Genomic DNA, 22820 nt, shown 5'->3' with positions numbered 1-22820 from the left:
CACCCCCATCAAATCATTACCTGCAGTTATTCCCTTTAGTACCACCACCCCCTACGATTAGAATGTAAGCTTTATTCTGCCCCTTCTGTATTGTACTGTCCCCCCCTCTACAATGTAAATATTGTATAATTTAAGTTTCTCACACTATTGTTTGCGTTGGGGATATAGGAGAGGTCCATTTATGTAAAATAAGTTTACGTGCTAAATATAGGGACCTAGTCCACATCTGGTAATCCATCGGGGGTTATTCCTAAAAGTGCAAGATTAGGGGTCCCTATCACTTCAGTAGAACATAATACGTTTTTAAAGTTTTAAATATTCTCCCAATAACGTTAACGCTTGGGTCATCGTTAAGGCTGCATTCACAACTGAGCATATCGTTTTGCGGTGTTTTTTACCACGTTTTGTCACGAATTTGGACAGGTCTAGGGTCACCAATGTTGAAACAAAAAAACGCCCAAATACGCTCAATTCGAGTGACAAAAAAAGGTCCAGAACTTGTTTGAGCTTCAGGCGTTCGGCGTCAGGCGTTTTGGAGTGAAGATGTGAACCATCTCCATTGAGAATAATGTATTTTTTCCCCTCTAGCGTTTTGGAGCTTCATGCTTCAGGCGACAAAACGCTCAGGTGTGAATGCAGCCTTAAGAATATGGACAAGAGAACCGTTAGACAAAGCACAACAAGGGCAAAGTGCTGTTATAGCTTTTCTCCAGGCATAAAGCTTTTGTGGGGGGTATAATGAGCCCTATGTAAAATAGTCGAGTCTCTGGGATGGTGAGAGAGTGATCTCGGGTAACTCCTCCAACACCCGAGCCCTCTCTCCCTCGTCCAAAGATTCTATATCCCCCCACCCCCAACAAATCATGGAGAACGCCCTCTTGTACCTTCTGTATTGTACTGTAATTGTGCTGTCCCCCCTCTACATTGTAAATCGCTGCCTAAACTGTCGCCGCTATATAAATCGTGAATAATAATATATCCCTTTTGCCAATCAGATGAACTATTTACCTGTATTCGGGTGCTATCTGCGATTTGTAAAACAGAATAGAGGTCTCCCATTAACCCTCATTTCGTACAAGATGTATAAACTGCCTTACATATAATATTAGAGGGATTGTATTGTAAGTGAAATTTGGAGGTCTGTAATGAGGTCTTTGAAGATATTGATGGAAATTATTTTTCGATAATTGATGGCGTTCTTTAACCACTTCCCGTTCGGTCAATGGCCAATGGCAAAGTGGTTGCGTTATCCTGACTCAATGTCTATTGACATCCAGCAGGATAACCCCTAGCACGTGCCCGTCGACGATCGGGGACTGCGTGTGTCCCTTGGCGCTTCCCTGATCACGGTAAACAGCCAATGAATTTGACTGTTAACCACGTGATCGGCTGTGTCAGTCAGTCGATCACGTGGCATAACAGACTTGGCAGTGCACGCCGCCAGAGACTTGCAGAGCTGGGATTGAGGAAGGCGCATGTCCCTAGGACACAGTGCTTCCCTGATCAGAGTCAATGGAATTGGCTGTTTACATTTGTGATCAGCTGTGATTGGACACGGCCGGTCACATGGTAAACACTGAGGAGCAGTTACTATCTGATCCCTGCTCTCTCCTCACACACCGATCGTGTAAGGAGAGAACAGGGATCAGTAAGTGAGAGCCATCGGTGTATTCACAGGCGTAAAAATCGGGGGGGGGGGGGGAGCTGGTGCGTCTGCCCCGGGCGCTAAGCTGAGGGGGGGCGCCGTCGCCCCCCGGTTATACCGGGATGCTGGGCAGATTCCCGTGCTGTGTCAGCCTGGGCGCCGCCATGTTGCTAGCAGCCGCTACCGTCCGTAATGAAGGACGGTAAAGTTTACGGTTTGGGTGCCGATGCTGAAAGAAGTCAGTGCTGTGGGTCGGGACTCGGGAGCTGGGCTGATGCAGCGAGACAGGAGGGACGAGCAGGCAGAAGGGACATCCACAGGGATGCAAGGATGCCTTCTTTCAGTGTTCGCTGTCACAGACAGGACAGTGACTGTACTAGGCTACAATTGCCCTGCTTTATCACCAGCCAGTATAAAAGTAAAGTTTTTTTTTTTTAAATTACAAAGCTAAAGGCATTAATTACCAGTACAGTAAATGCATGAAGTTCAGTCAGCTACGATCTAATGCATGCATTTACTGTACTGGTAATGCCTTTAGCTTTTGTAATAAAAAAAAAAAAAAAAAAACACGATTTGCTTTTATATTGGCTGGTGATAAAGCAGGGCAATTGCAGCCTGGTACAGTTTACAACGAGACATAAATTACTTATTTGCCATAAGATTTGTGAAGGCAAGCCCAGAGTAACTCAGTGCCTTCTGTATTGGCTCCTGCATAGCATAAGTGCATTGCAGAGAAATCCGTGCCATGGCTCCACTGCCTGCACATTTTTTTTCTTGATTACTGTAGCTGTGAATTGTCCCCTCGACCGTGGTTGTCAGGGGAAGCCCCTAGGTCCATCCTATATGACAGCTCTCGGTGTCTCCCCCTCCTCCTCAGCTTGTAGGCAGCAAGAATAAAGATGGCAGCCTGGCAGCTGGAACCGAACTTGGGGGGAGACGGAGGAGCCCGGCCTGCTGCCCCCCCCCCCCCCGGCACTGCCAGGCCGCTGGTGTAGACAGGGGGGGCCGAAACAAAATTCTGCCTCTGGCACCAATAACTCTGGTTACGCCACTGAGTGTATTGTCTATATTTTACTGTACACAACACGTGCCCCCCCCCCCCCCAAATAAAGATGACCCTAATGTCCCAAAGGGTTTACACACCTGAGGAGGCATATGCCATTATTACCATGTCGGATGAGAGCAGCAGGGATCTGGATCTTGTTCGGAATACGAGCCAGTGGTGGATAGTGAATCTCTATCCTTCCCAAAAGAATGCGATCAGGACCAAGATCATGAGATCTGCTCACCACCAGCAGCGCCATACCCCCAGGAAGAGGAGCCCAGTACAAGTACTGGAAAAACACGCCCAACTCAAAGAATCCAGCCCAAGTCCTACCTTCCTGATGCCCTGGCAAACCCCTTATGGTTGCCTGCCAACTCAGGATCTGCCATTACCCCCCCCCCCCCCCCTCACCGCCCAGCCAGGTGTTCATCCCGACACTACTAATTTTTCTTAATTCAATTTATTTTGTTTATTTTTCCCACAAGATTTGCTGCAGAATATGGTGCATCAAACTGATCTGTATGCATCCCACTTTTTTGCTGCCAACCCAAATTCTTCCTACGCCTGTATGTTCCAGTGGCGACTAACACTGGAAGAATTTAAATTTGTTTTTGGGCCTTATGTTCAATATGGGGCTTACAAAAAAGAATGAAGTTGGTCCATGCATATTGGTCCAGACACCGCATCCAACACATGCCCATATATTCCGCTGTCATGTCCAGGACAAGATACTATATCATTATGCGTTTTCTCCACTTCAATGACAATTCAGTGCCCTCCCCCAAAATCATCCAAAACGCAACAAATTGTACAATATACGGCCCCCAAAAAAATTGTGTGGATGAGTCCCTCATACATTTTACTGGCCGACTGCACGTCAAGCAGTATTTACCAAGCAAGAGAGCCAGGTATGGGTTGAAATTAAATAAATTATGCGCTCCAAACCACTGGATACGTCTTCACATAACGGATCTACAAAGACTCCCAGCTCCATCCCTGTGATTGACCCACATTATTGGAACCAGTGGGAAACATGTCTGGGAGATGGCATACCCCCTGTTCGAAAAAGGATACCCTTTATGTCGTCAACTATTCTACCTGCCTGCCCCTTTTTCATCACCTTTGCAGTTAAAAAAAACCCTGGATTGCGGAAGGGATTCCACAAACTTTGTTGACAAAAAAATTGCTAAACAGACAATAGTCATTCATAAGGAATGATGAGGTGTTGGCCATGAAGTGCAGGCACAATAAAGATGTCCATATCCTCTCTACCATCCACCATGACACCGTGGTGGAGATCTAAAGAAGATGCCCCATTGTAAAGCCTGAATGTATCGATTGCTTTTGTTGTCGCTGACCTCATCCCTGCCTGCTGCCTGGACCGATGCTCTCCTCTGTGGACCACTACACTTCTAAACCCACAGGTAATCTTTTGTAATTTGGTATGTACCTACTATGTATTAGAAATATGAAGAGCCTTCAAAAATGTGATCGGTAGTCAGAAAATGATATGTAATTCTGCTAGAATGCTTGGAGGTGCTACTTGGATGGTGGCCATGCTGTGTAGGAGTCTCACACATGTGGTATCGCCATACTCAGGAGTAGCAGAATGTATTTTGGGGTGTAGTTACAATTATGCATATACTGTGTGAGAGAAATAACCTGTTAATATAGTTAATATGATCAGTTTGTGTAAAAAAAAAAAAAAAAAAAAAAATCTTTATATTCCCAAGAATTGTGGGAAAAGATTACAACTTACAACTGTCTACTTTCCAAAAAGGGGTCATTTGGGGGTTATTTGTACTTTTCTGGCTTGTTGGTGTCAAATCGGTACATCGGGTGTGATCAATTTTCAGTGATTGGCACCATAGTTTGCAGACTCTAAGGCCCCTTTCACACTGGGGCAGGAGGCGGCGCTATACCGTCGGAATTGTCGTGGTATTCGGCCGCTAGCGGTGCGGTATTAACCCCTGCTAGCAGGTGATAAAGGGTTAATACCGCCCGCAATGCGCCTCTGCGGTTTCCCATTGTTTTAAATGGGGACGAGCGGTTTACATACCGCTCCAAAGCTGCTGTTTGCAGGAGATTTTTTTTTCTCTCCTGGCAGCGAATCGCCTCAGTCTGAAAGCCCTTGGGCTTTCACATTGAGAAGGCTGGGCAGGAGTTTTTCAGGCGGTATTTAGGCGCTATTTTTAGCGTTGTACCGCCTGAAAAACTCCTCAGTGAGAAAGGGGTCTAACTTTCACAGAGACCAAATATACACTAATTTGTGTTTCTTAACAGATATGTAGCAGTATAAATGACACAAATTTATGAAGGAAAAATTACTATAAAAACTATACTAGGCTTTCTTCCACTCTCTAGAAATTCAGGCTGCTTTTATTTAATTCACATAGACTATAATTATCCCATATAGGCATGTGTCTCGTATAGCCTTTATGCTGAGTAATAGTTTGTACTGCTTCCCATAATCTATGAAATAAATGGAAAGTAGCAAACTTTTTTTATTTATTTTTTTGGAATTGGCCGCTATTGTACTAAGGAAGACATTCGAACTTGCGCTAATATAATCTTTTGTATAGGATCTTGCATAGCTACCCCCTACCAACCATACCAGTATTGTAATTGTGATGCAATAAAGTATAGTCTTGCGTTGGGTATCACAATTGAAGAATGAGTCCTTACATTTAAAGAGCACCTGTCATTTCAGATCCATCATGACAGCGCAGGTTAGCAGGCATCCACTCACCTGCTGTCGCCACGTCTCTCACCTTATTGTGTCACTGCCGCATCACCAGCCTTCCCATTAAAGTGAATGGGGCTGTCGGTGAGTCAACAGTGGGTCAGAGGACGAGCTGCTGCGGGAAAGATGACCGATGCTCTAGATTTGAATTGAGTTGATTTTAAATCCCAAGCCTTTTTACTAGTGATTTAAAATCGTTTTGATTTAAAGGGGTTGTAAAGGCAGACGTGTTTTTTTTTATTTTTTTTTATTCTTGTGCATTAATATAAAAGCCCTCCTGCCCCCCCCCCAATACTTGAGCTCTCTCTCTCCCTCCCCCCCTCTCCCTCTCCTGCTGTGGGGGCACTGTGAACAGGAGGGATGGGCCAGGAGCACAGAAAAGGGACCCAAGAAGAGGTTCTGGGTTGCCCTGTGCAAAACCACTGTACAGAGCAGAGAAGTATAACATGTTTGGTATTTTCATAGAGAAAAAAGGAGACTTTACAATCCCCCTTTATAAATCCAAATCCACCCCGATACCCATTCATATAAAGAGTATTGCAAGAGAATCTCCATAGCGTAATTGTGTTTTTTTTTTTTTTAATTGCGGGTTAAAGTATAACATTTACACTCGCAATCAGTAATTCAGAGCATGCAAGGCCGGTTCAGAAACGCTGCTGTGGCGTGCGTTCCACGGACTGGAAAATATATTGCCAGAAGTCCCCGCTAACACATTTCACCCCCTCGGTGTCGAATTTGGCACCTTTCAGGGGGGAGGAGGGAGAAGATACCTGTGTAATCCAGGTATTTGCTCCACTTCTGGGCATAGGTTGCGGCGGCAAACCCATGCCACGTCTGGTGCCTTTTTCACCCCCCCTGTCTTCTGGGAAATGCACAGGTCCCAGTAGACAGCAGGGACCAATGGGATCACGCAGTGCGACTCGCACAGTAGGGAACAAGGAAGTGAAAGTGCTAGGGAACCAGGAAGATGGTGGCGGTGGCAGCACCCGAGACATGAAGGGACAGATCGGCTTTGTTTGCCGACATCGCAGGCGCCCAGGACAGGCAAGTGTCCATATATTAAGTCAGCAGCTGCAGTATTTGTAGCTGCTGACCCTGTTAAAAGTAACTGCTGACTTTTTTAATTTTTCGTTTTTTCAGCGGAACTCCACTTTTTGGGCTCTTTCACATGGGCGGACCGTTCAGATCCCCCTGCCAGTTTTTTAGGCGGACCCAACGGGTGCTCCTATGGTGCAACGGATGTCAGCGGTGACATGCCTGCTGACATCCGACCCTCTCCGATCCACCAAAGTGTAACAGTGTGCGGGGACCGCCCTGTCATCCGCCGGCTCAGCAGAGATCAACTGAGCGATCCCCGTTGAGCAAGCGGAGGTTCACGGGGCGGATCATTACTGATTCGCCTTGTGTGAAAGGGGCCTTAAGGTTTATAGCTTAAAGTGGTTTTAAATCCATTGTGTTTTTTTTTTTTTTTAAACAAAGAGCTGTGTGTCAGTTGTGCTGGCCTCTAAGGCTCCTTTCACACGGGCGGGCGGATCAGTAATATCCACCCCATGAACCTCCGCTTGCTCAGTGGTGATCGCTCTGTTGATCCCCTCTGAGCCTGGGGGATGACTGGGCGGTCCCCACACACTGTGCAGGGAACGCCCTATCTTTTCTCCGCTCTCCCCTATGGGGGAATCGGATGAACACGGACTGTCTGTCCGTGTTACCCGATCCGATCCCCCAGACGGATGGAAAAGTAGGTTTTTCCTCTGTCGCACTTTGGCGGATCGGATGTCGGCAGACATGTCACCTCTGACATCCGTGGCTCCATAGAGGAGCACGGAGCGCCCGTTCAGGTCCGCCTAAAAAACTGGCAGGCGGATCTGAACAGTCCGCCCGTGTGAAAGAGCCCTAAGAAGAATCCAAGTTTCTCTTGCATGGCAGTCTCTGTAGGTTTATGATGAGAAAACCTTCAGAGACTGCCATGCAAGAGACTAACTTCTGCTTCTGAGAGGCCATCACAACTGAAACTGCGCCTCAGGCAATTGAGCCCAGTGCTCAAATTTTAGATCAGCCCAATCCAATGGGCTTACTCACAAAGTGAACCTACAGAGACTATCAAAAAGTGAAAATATAAGCTAATATGGCGCTAGACTGTGCAGCAACAAGCAGCAGATGGCACGACAAACAATGTTGCAATAATGAATATAAGAAAAGTGCAGCGTTTCTGATTTAAAGTGTACAGGGACCTTATGATGGGTTCTATCTGCACAATGTAAAACTATAATCAAAAATCAATGAATACGCAGTGCTTGTGACACTTATGAGATGACTGTAAAGTCCACACATCCCTTAATGGGGCTTCTCTAAAATGTTCATAACTTCACTCGAACGTCCAAAATTGGTGAAATATTGGTGTGAAAGTGATTAATCCACCACCGATAAGGTAAAAAGCTTACTAGATAGTTTGAACTTGAAGGCATACGTGGGAGTCAAACGTGCTCGTTTTGGCAGACCAAAAACTCTGGAGGCCTTTTGCTAAATTAATTAAATCCACCAATGGTCATTGGGGTAGTACACTCCGTAAAATGTATTTCATATGAAGAAAGGGACAGGGTCTCCCATGTATGTATAATGAAAGAAAGGCACATAGCATAACTCTGTAAACAAAAAAATGCTAATTTTTTTATTTTAATAAAGTTTAAAACTCATTTTAGGAGCGTAAACGGCACTATATAGTACAAATATGTACACAGGGCTCGACAAATCCCGGGCGCCATGGCAACTAGAAATGGTGTCCTGGCGAATTGGCTTGGAAGGTGGGCAAAAAATAAAAAATAAATTTGTTTTTGTGAGCTGGCGCCATCTGGTGGTGAGCCGTTGGTATTACAAGTTATTACCACCAGATGTGTGAGCTGGCGCCATCTGGTGGTGGCCATTGGCATTACAAGTTAAACAGCAATTCTAATGTTATTTTTCACTATTTTTCACTATTTTTCACTGCCATCTTCTTCCCTCTAATTAGAACCCCCAAACATTATATATATTTTTTTATCCTAACACCCTAGAGAATAAAATGGCGATCGTTTCAATACTTTCTGTCACGCCGTATTTGGCAGCGGTCTTACAAGCGCACTTTTTTGGGAAAAAATTACACTTTTTTAAATTAAAAAATAAGACCACAGTAAAGTTATCCCCATTTTTTTTTTTTTTATTATGAAAGATAATGTTACGCCGAGTAAATTCATACCCAACTTGTCACGCTTCAAAATTGCGTCCGCTCGTGGAATGCCGACAAACTTTTACCCTTTAAAATCTTCATAGGCAACGTTTAACAAATTCTACAGGTTGCATGTTTTGGGTTACAGAGGAGGACTAGGGCTAGAATTATTGCGCTCGCTCTACCAATCGCGGCGATACCTCACATGTGTGGTTTGAACACCGTTTGCATATGCGAGCGCTACTCGCGTATGTGTTCGCTTCTGCGCGCAAGCTCGTCGGGACGGGGTGCGTTTTCTGGCTCCTAACTTTTTTAGCTGGCTCCTAGATTCCAAGCAAATTTGTCAAACCGTGTGTGTGTGTGTGTGTGTGTGTGTGTGTGTGTGTGTGTATGTATAATTTTTTTTTTTATATTCCAATAACTAGGTACTGACACCTGGTGTCATCAACAAAAGGAGATGTAACACTGAATCCCCTTCCTGTAAGGCAAAACGGAGAATCGGTGTGTATTCCACACCTCGCTATAGAGGATTTAGTTATTTCATTTGTTGACAAAAGGATGTGTATGCGTACCAAGTGTGCAACACTCCTCTTTATAGAGGCAATGAATCAGAAAAAGATGCGTACCATGCCTCGCTCTGAATGGCTAGGCATGCTTAATGGAAGCAGATGCGTGTATGGTGCACCCTTTAATATATGCACCCCGCGCCTCGATCTGAATGGCAGGGTGTGCATACTGAAAATAAATTGCATCATGTAGAGGAGACTGGTGAATGGCTGGTAGCCCACAAAAACATGCACAGTTTTTAACTAAAATGTAAAAACTACCCTCTTTTGCTATGCATTTAAAAATGAGTATAAAAAATTTAAAATTACATTTAAAATTGCAAGTTCTTAATGGATGTTATGTAATTGAAGTCATGACACACCAGTTGGACCGGACCTCGTCTGGAGTCCATGACCAAACGGCTTAGATGTAAAATACAAAACATAATGAAACAGGAAATGACGTGGTAACACCGATGGTGGTACCCATAATGCCCAGAGAATACAGATTAATGAATAAGCCTTGTTAATAAAAGCGTAAATGTCCCACTCCACATTCATTCCAAGCGGGGAGTGGGACTGGAGCTCATAGATCCAGAAGGTCTCGAGTCTTGAGAGATTGAGGCGCGGTGCGCATCTGTTCGCTCATTGGAGGGTAAAGTGTGGAGTGTATTCTCTTGCATATATGCCCTTGACTGAGTTGGGGGGTGCATACATATCTCTATTAACTCCCTTTTACTACAGTAAGTGATGTGCTTTCATTAAGCACGCTTCCATAACTAGGCGTGGTGCGCACGTAGGTACACATCTTAGTCAATATAGGAAATAACTAAATCCTCTATAGCGAGGATACTGATATTGGGACATTGACACAATTCTAATATTTTTGGCTCTATACGCCACCACAAAGGATTTGAAATGAAACAAACAAGGTATTTACATCCGAATCGGGTGAACAAGATGTACTTTAACTGAAGACCTTCAGCTTTAATTTGAGGGTATTTACATCCAAATCAGGTGAACGGTGTAGGAATTGCAACCGTTTGTATATGTGCCCATTTTTTAAGAGGCCAAAAGTAATGGGACAGATTAACAATCATAAATCAAACTTTCACTTTTTAAAACTTGGTTGCAAATCCTTTGCAGTCAATTACAGCCTGAAGTCCGGAACGCATAGACATCACCAGACGCTGGGTTTCATCCCTGGTGATGCTCTGCCAGGCCTCTACTGCAACTGTCTTCAGTTTCTGCTTGTTCTTGGGGCATTTTCCCTTCAGTTTTGTCTTCAGCAAGTGAAATGCATGCTCAATCGGATTCAGGTCAGGTGATTGACTTGGCCATTGCATAACATTCCACTTCTTTCCCTTAAACTCTTTGGTTGCTTTTGCAGTATGATTTGGGTCATTGTCCATCTGCACTGTGAAGCGCTGTCCAATGAATTCTGAAGCATTTGGCTGATAATGAGCAGATAATATTGCCCGAAACTCTAAAGAATTCATGCTGCTGCTTTTGTCAGCAGTCCCATCAATTAATACAAGAGAACCAGTTCCATTGGCAAAACCAATTTGTGGGACACAGATGCTCAAATCTTGACACCACATCCCATATAAGAATATATTAAGGAAAAATGGAAAAGGGGTAACAAACCCTGGGACTTTAAACGGTGTCAGTAAATCAATAATACAAACATAGTAAAAAATAGAATTTTTTATTTTACAAAATAGAACACCAAAATTTTAAACCTTAAAAACCATCCAATGAAGGTAAATCATGCTCAACCATGAGCTAGGGACCTGTAACAGGATTGCCCAACATGTTTCGCTCTCGATGAGCTTCTTCAGGAGCTTTACAGGTGATGCTAAAAGTCACAAAAAGAATGTACAAAGGATGGAACAGCAAATTGGTAAATTATCATAAATGGGTAAATATACACAATGTATTAGAATACAAGATGGTCAGAAATGAAAAATGTCTAAAGATCACTGGTTACAGATTATATATATATATATATATATATATATATATATATAAAGTTCTCATAGATTAAAGTGCAAACAGTAGTAGGTAAGACTCGCCATATTAAACCAGTCCAAGTCCATATGCAAGTAATCAAAAATGAGAAAAACTAATTGGAGGCAAATCGCATATCGCCGTAGCTAGCTTTGGAGCCATGAATCGCACCAAGTCTCTAGATTCAGTCAAAGGGTCATAGTAAAGAGCCTAATATGAAAGGAAATTTAAAATAAGGAAATGTAAATATGAAATACTAAGTCAGACACTCATAATTAAATGAGTATACTTGGTTTATAGAAAGAACACATACCTGTGTATTAATACCTGTGTATTAATTATCTGACCGGAGTACTGGGCACACTATACCTTATCACTAGATAAGGTATAGTGTGCCCAGTACTCCGGTCAGATAATTAATATCTTAGATGTTAGTACGATGACTATAAATTTGTTGCTCCGCAGCAACTCACACCAGGTTCTCCAGAGAACGCATTTAATGGATCTTCCAATAACATACAAAGTCCACAGACGATACAAGAATCCAACAGAGTATAATTCAGAATCCCATCTTCTCCTAGACCTGTGCAATGTTCATCATAGTGACAAGACAAGACTCCTTGAATGCCAGCTTGAGTGCTTCAAATATTGGACTCGCACTGGAAGGGGGGGGGGGTCAACTAAATGTTCCCATTGAATGAACATCCCACAAGTCTACTTAACATTAATAAACACTTCCTTATGTAAGGAAGTACCAGGCCACACACCTAGGTCGTCTTAGATAAGATTAACACATCAAAGAATCTTCAGCTGTCCCTTTGATCTGTGTTTGACCACTAACCCTTTTGCTTAGCAAACTATATATATATATATATATATATATATATATATATATATATATATATATATATATATATATATATATATATATATTCATTTTAAATACCTACACATCTATATTAATATTACAACAATACCTGGTTCAATAATTTACACAGAATGGAAATAATTAGATTTTCCATAAGTCCACTATAAATGGTTGTAAACCTCAGATGGGAGAAAAAAAGCACCATGATTTAAAAGGGGAAAATATCCAAAGATCACTGGTGCCAAATGTGCCGATATGCTGTTAAAAAAAAATCAAAGTAACATTTAGTCAAGAATGAAGGAGGAAATGCCAGAGCGGGGGCCAGGAATCCAAGAGGAAATGGCAGTTATAAGTACAAACTAAATTGAAAAAGAAAATGGAATAAATAGGGATTACCTGCGTGCAGCGATATAAACAACGCTAGTATGAGAGGAGAGTGGGTAAGGGTCACCAGCTCATTCTCAGCTAACCCGGTCAATGCCAGAGATCGCGGCCGTTGCCGCGCATTGAAATACCATCCCGGTGGCGTCTGATGTCATCGCTGGGATGCGGACATACAATAGAAGCATGAACACCCCACCAATCGGCTAGCATTAGCTAATGGGAGCAGAAGAATCCTGCGCATTTCATGGGGTTTTCATGCTTCTATTGTGTGACCGCATCCCGCCGCCGGGATGGTTTTTAAGTTCTCGGCGATGGCCGCGATCTCTGGCATTGACAGGGTTAGCTGAGAATGAGCTGGTGACTCCTACCCTCTCTCCGCTGGTACTAGCGTTGTTTATATCGCTACACGCAGGTAATCCCCATTTTTTCCATTTTCTTTTTCAATTTAGTTTGTAACTAAACTAAACTGTCATTGGATGGGCCATTTCCTCATGGATTTCTGGCCCCCTCTCTGGCATTTCCTCCTTTCATTCTTGACTATGTTACTTTTTGATATTTCTATTTTTTTTTTTTTTTTTTTTTTACAGCATATTCCCACATTGTGTGCACATTTGGCACCAGTGATCTTTGGATATTTTTCCCTTTTAAATCATTGTGCTATTTATTCCATCTGAAGTTTACAGCCATTTATAGTGGACTTATGGGAGATCTCATTAATTCCATTCTGTGTAAATTATTGAACCAGGTATGTGTTTTCTATAAACCAGGTATACTCATTAAATTATGAGTGTCTGACTTCGTATTTCATATTTACATTTCCTTATTTGAATTTCCTTTCGAGTTAGGCTCTTTTTTACTATGACCCTTTGACTGAATATAGTTAGTGTGATTCATGGCTCCAAAGCTAGCTACGGCGATATGCGATTTTCCTCATTAGTTTTTCTTCTTTTTGATTACTTGCATATGGACTTGGACTGGTTTAATATGGTCAGTCTTACCTAGTGTTTACACTTTAATCTATATGAGAACTTATATATTTATTCTGTAACCAGTGATCTTTATACATTTTCCATTTCTGACCATCTTGTATTCTAATACATTGTGTATGTTTACCCATTTATGATAATTTACCAATTTGCTGTTCCATCCTTTGCACATTCTTTTTGTGACGTTTAGCATCACCTGTAAAGCTCCTGAAGAAGCTCATCGAGAGCGAACATGTTGGGCAATCCTGTTACTAGTCCCTAGCTCATGGTTGAGCATGATTTACCTTCATTGGATGGTTTTTAATGTTTAAAATTATTTTGGTGTTCTATTTTTTACTATGTTTGTATTATTGATTTAATGACACCGTTTAAAGTCCCAGGGTTTGTTAACCCTTTTCCATTTTTCCTTCATCGGTTCCATTGGCAGCCATATATGCCCACGCCATGACACTACCACCACTATGCTTCACTGATGAGGTGTTATGCTTTGGATCATGAGCAGTTCCTTTCCTTCTCCATACTCTTCTCATCACTGGTACAAGTAGATCTTGGTCTCATCTGTCCATAGGATGTTCCAGAACTGTGAAGGCTTTTTTAGATGTTTGGTAAACTCTAATCTGGCCTTCCTGTTTTTTTGAGGCTCACCAATGGTTTACATCTTTTTGGTGAACCCTCTGTATTCACTCTGGTGAAGTCCTTCTCTTGCTTGTTGACTTTGACACACATGCACCTACCTCCTGGAGAGGGTTCTTGATCTGGCCAACTGTTGTGAAGGGTGGTTTCTTCACCAGGGAAAGAATTCTTTGGTCATCCACCACAGATTTCCGTTGTCTTCTGGGTCTTTTGGTGTTGCTGAGCTCACCGATGCGTTCTTTCTTTTTAAGGATGTTCCAAACAGTTGATTTGGCCACACCTAATGTTTTTTTGCTATCTCTCTGATGTTTGTTTTTGGCACACTTGAAATTAAAGAAAAAAGAAATGTTGCGCTATTAATGTAGGTTAAACTAAACAATCAATTGATATCAGAGAAGAAAATTGATGAAAATTACAATGAGATTGTAAAGACCCCAAGTTAAAGGGGAATAAAACACATGATTGGAAATAAAGTCTTTGTAACAATCAAAATGGTTGCAAGCAAGTTCTTCAATATTGAATATAAATTCATATGTTGAAATCATATGTGGTGACCAACACCACTAAATAAAAGGATGGAGGCTTACCAGATGGCAAGCAATGAAAAGCTTGCGGCTGCAAACCCCAGCCAGGGCCTTTTGATGATCCTCGCAGGGGGATGACAGGGGATGGATGTTGAGGCTTCCCGAACACAGAACCACAGGATTGCAGCGTGTCACACAAAAAAAAAAAAACTTGATGGTGAAGTACAGCAGGACCAGCGCATAAAAGATATTCGTGACTCAAGGGACCACCACCACCAAAACACCCTATGAATGGGAGGCTTACCAGAGCATAAAGCAGTATGAGCATGTGGCTAAACCCCTAGCCAGGGCCTTTAGAATCCCAAGCGATGGTGATATATCTTAAGGGTCCTCCGGTATATTGTGGTCAGTGGATGCATAGAAAAAATGATAATGCCCACATGGTGAAGTATGTTGACTCAATGATTTTAATAAAAAAGGTTAAACACTTACAAGATAAAAGCAGAAATGGATAAAAGCCGGCCGGCTCTAACAAACGCCCGTCCACACAGAACGAAGAAACGTCTTGCGTCAGCACGCTACCTTCCCGACGCACGTTTCGTCAAAAGTTGACGTCATCTGGGGCATTTCTGCTTTTATCTTGTAAGTGTTTAACCTTTTTTATTAAAATCATTGAGTCAACATACTTCACCATGTGGGCATTATCATTTTTTCTATGCATCCACTGACCACAATATACCGGAGGACCCTTAAGATATATCACCATCGCTTGGGATTCTAAAGGCCCTGGCTAGGGGTTTAGCCACATGCTCATACTGCTTTATGCTCTGGTAAGCCTCCCATTCATAGGGTGTTTTGGTGGTGGTGGTCCCTTGAGTCACGAATATCTTTTATGCGCTGGTCCTGCTGTACTTCACCATTAAGTTTTTTTTTTGTGTGACACGCTGCAATCCTGTGGTTCTGTGTTCGGGAAGCCTCAACATCCATCCCCTGTCATCCCCCTGCGAGGATCATCAAAAGGCCCTGGCTGGGGTTTGCAGCCGCAAGCTTTTCATTGCTTGCCATCTGGTAAGCCTCCATCCTTTTATTTAGTGGTGTTGGTCACCACATATGATTTCAACATATGAATTTATATTCAATATTGAAGAACTTGCTTGCAACTATTTTGATTGTTACAAAGACTTTATTTCCAATCATGTGTTTTATTCCCCTTTAACTTGGGGTCTTTGCAATCTCATTGTAATTTTCATCAATTTTCTTCTCTGATATTGATTGTTTAGTTTAACCTACATTAATAGCGCAACATTTCTTTTTTCTTTACTTGTTTTTGTGTTGACACTGTCGTGTTGCAGCTAAGTTAGTTATTTTTAGGGTATAAGCGCGGTATTTTTTTCTCTACACTTGAAATTAACTCTGGACCTTTTTATCTGCTCCTTTTTAAATGGGATAATGAGGGAATAACACACTTTTGGTCCCTTAAAAAGTGGGAGGCACATGTACAAACTGTTGTAATTCCTACACGTTCACCTGATTTGGTTGTAAATGCCCTCAAATTAAGGCTGAAAGTCTGCAGTTAAAGTACATCTTGTTTGTTTCATTTCAAATCCATTGTTGTGGTGTATAGAGCCAGAAAAGATTAAAATTGTGTCGATGTCACAATATTTATGGACCCGACTGTATAACTGATGGCTGCAGTGATCTGGAACCCCAGTTGATGCCTGTAGACAAAACACATCGGGATAAGCACTACTGTCACCATATGTGTACTATTAAGCGCTGTTTGTTCTCCTGAAATGTGAGTTTTAAACTTTATTAAAAAGTTAGCACTTTTTACGGAGTTGCGCTATGTGTTTTTTTTTTTTTTTTTGTTCTCCTTTCTTAATTATACATACATGGGAGAACCTGTCCTTTTCTTCATATGAAATGTCTTTTTACGGAGAGAGTACTATCTGTTGGTGGATTTGCTTCATTTATGAAAAGTCCTCCAGAGTTGATGTTCCCAGTTTTTGTCTGCCAACAAAAGCATGTTTGACTTGTAGGACGTATGTCTTTTTGAGCTCAAACTATCTGGTAAGCTTTTTACCTTATCGGTGGTGGATTAATCCCTTTCACTAGATCACCAGTATTTCACCAATTTTGGACGTCCAAATGAAGTTATGAACATTTTATAGAAGCCCCATTAAGGGATGTGTGGCCTTATCACCTAGTTTGTTTTATTTCACATATGGACTTTACAGCCATCATCTCATAAGTGTCAATCACTGTGTATCTACTAATTCTTGATTTATAGTTTTTACGTTGATTCACATTGTACATAAGGTCTCTGTACACTTTAAATCGCAAGCACTGCACTTTTCTTATCCTATTCCTTATTGCAACGTTGTCTGTTTGTCATGCTAGCTGCTGCTTATTGCTGGACGGTCTAGCGCGGTATTGCACATTATATTTTCACTTTTTGATAGTCTCTAAGTTCACTTTGTGAGTAAGCCCGTGGATTGGGCTGGGATGATCTAAAATTTGAGCACTGGGCTCAATTTCCTGAGACTGTTTCAATTGTGATGGCCTCTTAGGAGCATCAAAGTTTTATCTCTTGCATGGCAGTCTCTGAAGGTTCAATGGCATTGCACAGAGCAGTCCTTTACCTCTTCTGGATTTCCCTGCTGGCGCTGTAACTCTCCTCCTCTTGCTCCTCCGACGAAGTTAACCTTGTCTGATTTTAAACACCTTTTTGGACCTGAACAGTCCTTTGGTTTAGCTTTGCACCTTGCAATTTTCATTTTATCTTCTATACTGTTTTAAAACAAAAATCCATAACTAAATGGGGAAAAAAGTGTATTTTATTTGGAATTAAATTGGGCCCGTCAGATGGCAAGGTCCGCTCATTAGATCAGGTCTCCCTACATGTTAAAAAAAAAAATTAAGGGGGAGGACCAGCACCAGTAGGATCAAAGGTTAATAAATATATTTTGCCTTGCCCAAAGCTTTGTAGGGAAAAGCCATCATTCCGGTGTGATGACCAATTATGACCCCCAAATTAAATGAGAAGCGGTTCCTGCGCTGTTGGTGACATTTCCTGGGATTTGGGGTACTTGGATTTTACATCTTACCAGGAGGTGTGTGTGTGTGTGTGTGTGTGTGTGTGTGTGTGTGTGTGTGTGTGTGTGTGTGTGTTATATATTTCTCTTTTCATTGTTTTTTTTTTTTTTTTTCACATTTTAGTATATCTAACAAAAAAAGCACTTGTAAGTTTGCTGGAACTAACTCTATCAGCTAAGCACACAGGACATGGTGGACACTGTCTGTCCTATCAAAATGACAGCCATTCCCAATTTTATTCCCTGTGATTTTTTTATACACCCAAAAAACAAGAAATGGAATACATTTCAGCTTACCAGTAGTTAAATATGAAGGCTGCATTGGTTTTCTTTTTCGCTCGGTGATCCTGCAAATAACAAGCTTTCTCTGGTTTCCTGTATCTGATATGTAGAACCAGGTTGTCATCCTATGCCGCAAGTATGTTGCACTACAAAAGCCTCAACCTCTCATCTACATAACGAAGCAGGGATATGTTCTGTAGTTGAGTAAGAGGAACATAAGACTGCTTGAGATAAATTTGCATAAAACACAGGAATGGACTTGATTGGTGTTGGTAATTTTATAGTTTCCATAAGCTTTTTCTTTTTTGGCTGTACTTTGTGTACCTTACGCAACAGTTAAATACAAATGACTATAGTCATTATATGGGGCAGTTTTGGAAGTATTTCTAATTTTGCTTTGAAATAAATAAATAAAAAACAGATCAGATATTTTCAGCTCTAATCTAACAGCAGGTTTTCTAATAAGTGTTTCCTCCTTTCAGCCAGTCTGTTCGCTGTGGGCAGTCTTCAACCTTGCACTGTGCAAATGTTTGTGGAAATCCGTTGAACTGTGGGGAGCACAACTGCAATCAGGTGTGCCATGCTGGGAAATGCCAGCCATGCCAGCAAGTTATTCATCAAGGTAAGAACCTTAGTCTGCTTTTCTGAAATCCCCTTTATTAAATTTTTCCTTGAACAAAGAATTTTTTTTAAAAAAAAGCGTATACCAAGTGATTTAATTCTGCTATTATCTTGTAATTGACTGAAATCATATACAACCATGTGTTATTTTGAGTACCATCAAATAAGTTAATTGTTTTAAATTTTTTCTGCATAATGTAACCATTTCATATATTTCTAATAAAGACGTTTCTATGGCAGCAGAACATTTAAAAGCATGTAATTCTTGTATTAGTCGTCATTGTGTCAATTTTTTTTTTAATCAAGGGTAAGAATCTTCATACAATGAGTTTCTTTTATCCCTATGGTATTTATATGCTAATTTGTATCTTCTTAAGCTTTGACCATGTACATTCCCACTATTAAATACCACCCCACTGTATATTTTATGTTTGGCATAAATGCTGAAATTCAAATGGTATACTGTATGCCCAATTTGGATACAATCTGTTAGGTCAGGAGATTAATTAGATGTGGTGCATACACACTGCAGCAAACACAAACTTCCTGTTGGGAAATTTGCTGTTGGCTCTGTTGAGATGGCCTGTTAACCCCCATGATAAGTTTCCCATGTCTGGTAGATATAGACCTTCTCACTGGTAGGATTTGGGTGTGCTCGTTTATGTTCCTGTTAGGCAAGACATTATTTAAAGGGTATGTATGTATGTATGTATGTATGTATATAATTTTACACACACCTCAAAAAATTAAAGTAACACTTTGAAAACATATCAGATCTCAACGGGCAAAAACCCCAGATCTCAACGGGCAAAAACCCCATGCTGGATATATATACTGATATGGACTGGGTAATGTGTTAGGAATGAAAGGGTGGCACATCATTTGATGGAAAATAAAATTATCCACCTACAGAGGGCTGAATTCAAAGACACCCCGAAAATCAAAGTGAAAAATGTTATGCAGCAAGCTAGCCCATCTTGCTGAAATTTCTTTGCAACAACTCAAAATGGTCCTTAGTACTTTGTATGGCCCCCAAGTGCTTGTATGCATGCCTGACAACATCAGGGCATGGTCCTAATGAGACTACAGATGGTGTCCTGGGGTATTTCTTCCTAGATCTGAACCAGAGCATCACTGAGCTCCTGAACAGACTGAGGTGCAATCAATGGTATCAATTAGGGTTGTCTCGATACCGATACTAGTATCGGTATCGGGGACCGATGCCAAGCATTTCCCCGAGTACTTGTACTCAGGGAAAATGCTCCAATACTTTACCGATACCTGACTTTCCCTGTATCCTCCTCCAGTTCCCCCATCTGTTCTGCTCTCTCCCTCCTTGCTCCTGTGTCCCTCCTCCATGTCGCTGCCGTTCTGCTCTCTCCCTCTATGCTCCGTTTCCCCCCTCCGTGCCGCTGCTTTCCTCCGTTCTGCTCTCCCCCTCCATGCTCCATGTCCCTCTTTCATGCAGCTGCCGTTCTGCTCTTCTCCTTTGTGCCGCTGCCGTTCTGCTCTTCTCCTTTGTGCCGCTGCCGTTCTGCTCTTCTCCTTTGTGCCGCTGCTGTTCTGCTCTCCCCTAACGTGCCGCTGCTGTTCTCCTCTCTCCCTCCATGCTCCTGTGTCCCCCCTCCGTGCTCTGTGTCCCTTCATGTCCTCCTCCGCCCACTCTGTCAGATGGAGAGCGGTGGTAGGATCCGCTAAAACCCGGCTCCTACCTTTTTCCGAATGAACAGTCGGTGATCACTGGCTGCATGCTTTTGCTACATAAGGCCGGGCATTGTCATGCACTAGGAGGAACCTAGGACCCACTGCACCAGCCTTGGGTCTGACAATGGGTCCAAAGATTTCATCCTGATACCTAATGGCAGTCAGGGTGCCATTGTGAAGCCTGTCGAGGTCTGTGTCTCCCTCCATGGATATGCCTCCCCAGGCCATCACTGACCCAAGACCAAAACCGGTCATGCTGAACGATGTTACAGGCAGCATAAAGTTCTCCGCCGCTTCTCCAGACCCTTTCACGCCTGTCACATATGCTCAGGGTGAACCTGCTCTCATCTGTGAAAAGCATGGGGCACCAGTGGCAGACCTGCCAATTCTGGTGTTATATGGAAAATGCCAATCTAGCTCCACAGTGTCCGGCAGTGAGCACACTAAAGGACGTCGGGCCCTCAAGCCACCACCATGAAGTCTGTTTCTGATTGTTTGGTCAGACATTCACACCAGTGGCCTGCTGGAGGTCATTTTGTAGGGCTCTGGCAGTGCTCATCCTGTTCTTCCTTGCACAAAAGAGGCAGAATACCGGTCCTGCTGATGGGTTAATGACCTTCTACGGCTCTTTCCAGCTCTCCTAGAGTAACTTCCTGGATTCTCATCCATGCTCTTGAGACTGCTGGGAGACACGGCAAACCTTATGGCAATGACATGTATTGATGTGCCATCCTGGAGGATTTGGACTGCCTGTGCAACCTTTATAGGGTCCAAGTATCGCCTCGTGCTACCAATAGCGACACTGACCCTCGCCAAAGGAAAGCTAGTAAACGGTCAGAAAAGATGAGTAGGGAAAAAAGTCCACCTAAAAAAACATTCCTGTTTTGGAAGTCGTCTCATTGCTGCCCATCTAATGCATCTGTTAATCAGTTTCAGCTGTTTTGCTGTTAATTGAAATTAACAACCCACTCTGTATACACCCCTTCCCCTCTGCTACTTAACTGACCAGATCAATATCCCAGGAGTTCTGATTCAGAAGCGTTCCTTTAATTTTTTTGAGCTGTGTGTGTGTGTATATAGCTATCTATATCCATGTTCCGGCAGGGGAGTTGCAAGCACTTATCTGCCCCCTTTTCAGCCATTTTGGTTAGTTATACAGCAGTGATCGGTGCTTGTAACTCCCCCCCAAAGCCGCAACGATCACCGCTGACTGTCCCCCCCCTCCGTTCTCTGTGCTGTCTCCCTCCCCCTCTGTGCTGTCTCCCTCCCCCCCTCTGTGCTGTCTCCCTCCCCCCTCTGTGCTGTCTCCCTCCCCCTCTGTGCTGTCTCCCTCCCCCCCTCTGTGCTGTCTCCCTCCCCCCCTCTGTGCTGTCTCCCCCCCCCCCTCTGTGCTGTCTCCCTCCCCCCTCTGTGCTGTCTCCCTCCCCCCCTCTGTGCTGTCTCCCTCCCCCCCTCTGTGCTGTCTCCCTCCCCCCTCTGTGCTGTCTCCCTCCCCCCTCTGTGCTGTCTCCCTCCCCCCTCTGTGCTGTCTCCCTCCCCCCCTCTGTGCTGTCTCCCTCCCCCCCTCTGTGCTGTCTCCCTCCCCCTCTGTGCTGTCTCCCTCCCCCTCTGTGCTGTCTCCCTCCCCCCCTCTGTGCTGTCTCCCTCCCCCCCTCTGTGCTGTCTCCCTCCCCCCCTCTGTGCTGTCTCCCTCCCCCCTCTGTGCTGTCTCCCTCCCCCCTCTGTGCTGTCTCCCTCCCCCCTCTGTGCTGTCTCCCTCCCCCCTCTGTGCTGTCTCCCTCCCCCCCTCTGTGCTGTCTCCCTCCCCCCCTCTGTGCTGTCTCCCTCCCCCCCTCTGTGCTGTCTCCCCCCCCCCCTCTGTGCTGTCTCCCTCCCCCCCTCTGTGCTGTCTCCCTCCCCCCCTCTGTGCTGTCTCCCTCCCCCCCTCTGTGCTGTCTCCCTCCCCCCCTCTGTGCTGTCTCCCTCCCCCCCTCTGTGCTGTCTCCCTCCCCCCCTCTGTGCTGTCTCCCTCCCCCCCCCTGTGCTGTCTCCCTCCCCCCCTCTGTGCTGTCTCCCTCCCCCCCTCTGTGCTGTCTCCCTCCCCCCCCTCTGTGCTGTCTCCCTCCCCCCCTCTGTGCTGTCTCCCTCCCCCCCTCTGTGCTGTCTCCCTCCCCCCCTCTGTGCTGTCTCCCTCCCCCCTCTGTGCTGTCTCCCTCCCCCCCTCTGTGCTGTCTCTTCCCCCCCCCCCGTGCTGTAAAATGTAAGTAAAAAAAATCACAAAAAAAAAAAACTGTCGCACTACATTAAAAAAAAAAGTTTCGGTGCTTGTACTCGGTCTCAAAGTGGTATCGGGACAACCCTACATTATTTAATACCTATATTGATACCTGGTCTGGAGTTTAATCTGACTTTTAGTCAAGAAAAATATATCCTCCTTGGATACATGTATTAGTATGGTAAATGGGAGACTTGTATACAAAACCGACAATCGTAATCCACTTTTGGATTTCAATAGTTTCCACCCACCTGGAGTATTCAAATCAATTCCCACGAG

General features: G+C 43.5%; 1 protein-coding gene across 2 annotated transcripts in view; it reads left to right on the top strand.

Annotated features, from left to right (window-relative positions):
- The window catches only part of NFX1 (nuclear transcription factor, X-box binding 1), a 179897-nt gene that overhangs the window by 48277 nt on the left and 108800 nt on the right, over positions 1 to 22820 (top strand). For both annotated transcript variants that reach the window (XM_040353504.1, XM_040353503.1), the window contains exon 7: positions 18445 to 18584. In XM_040353504.1, the coding sequence (XP_040209438.1) occupies positions 18445 to 18584 (140 nt within the window). The remainder of the gene's footprint in view (positions 1 to 18444; positions 18585 to 22820) is intronic.

Source organism: Rana temporaria, chromosome 5, assembly GCF_905171775.1.
Source record: "Rana temporaria chromosome 5, aRanTem1.1, whole genome shotgun sequence".
NCBI classification, from domain to species: Eukaryota; Metazoa; Chordata; class Amphibia; order Anura; family Ranidae; genus Rana; species Rana temporaria.
The sequence above is the reverse complement of the archived record's forward strand: the minus strand, read 5'-3'. Positions and strand labels throughout refer to the sequence as shown.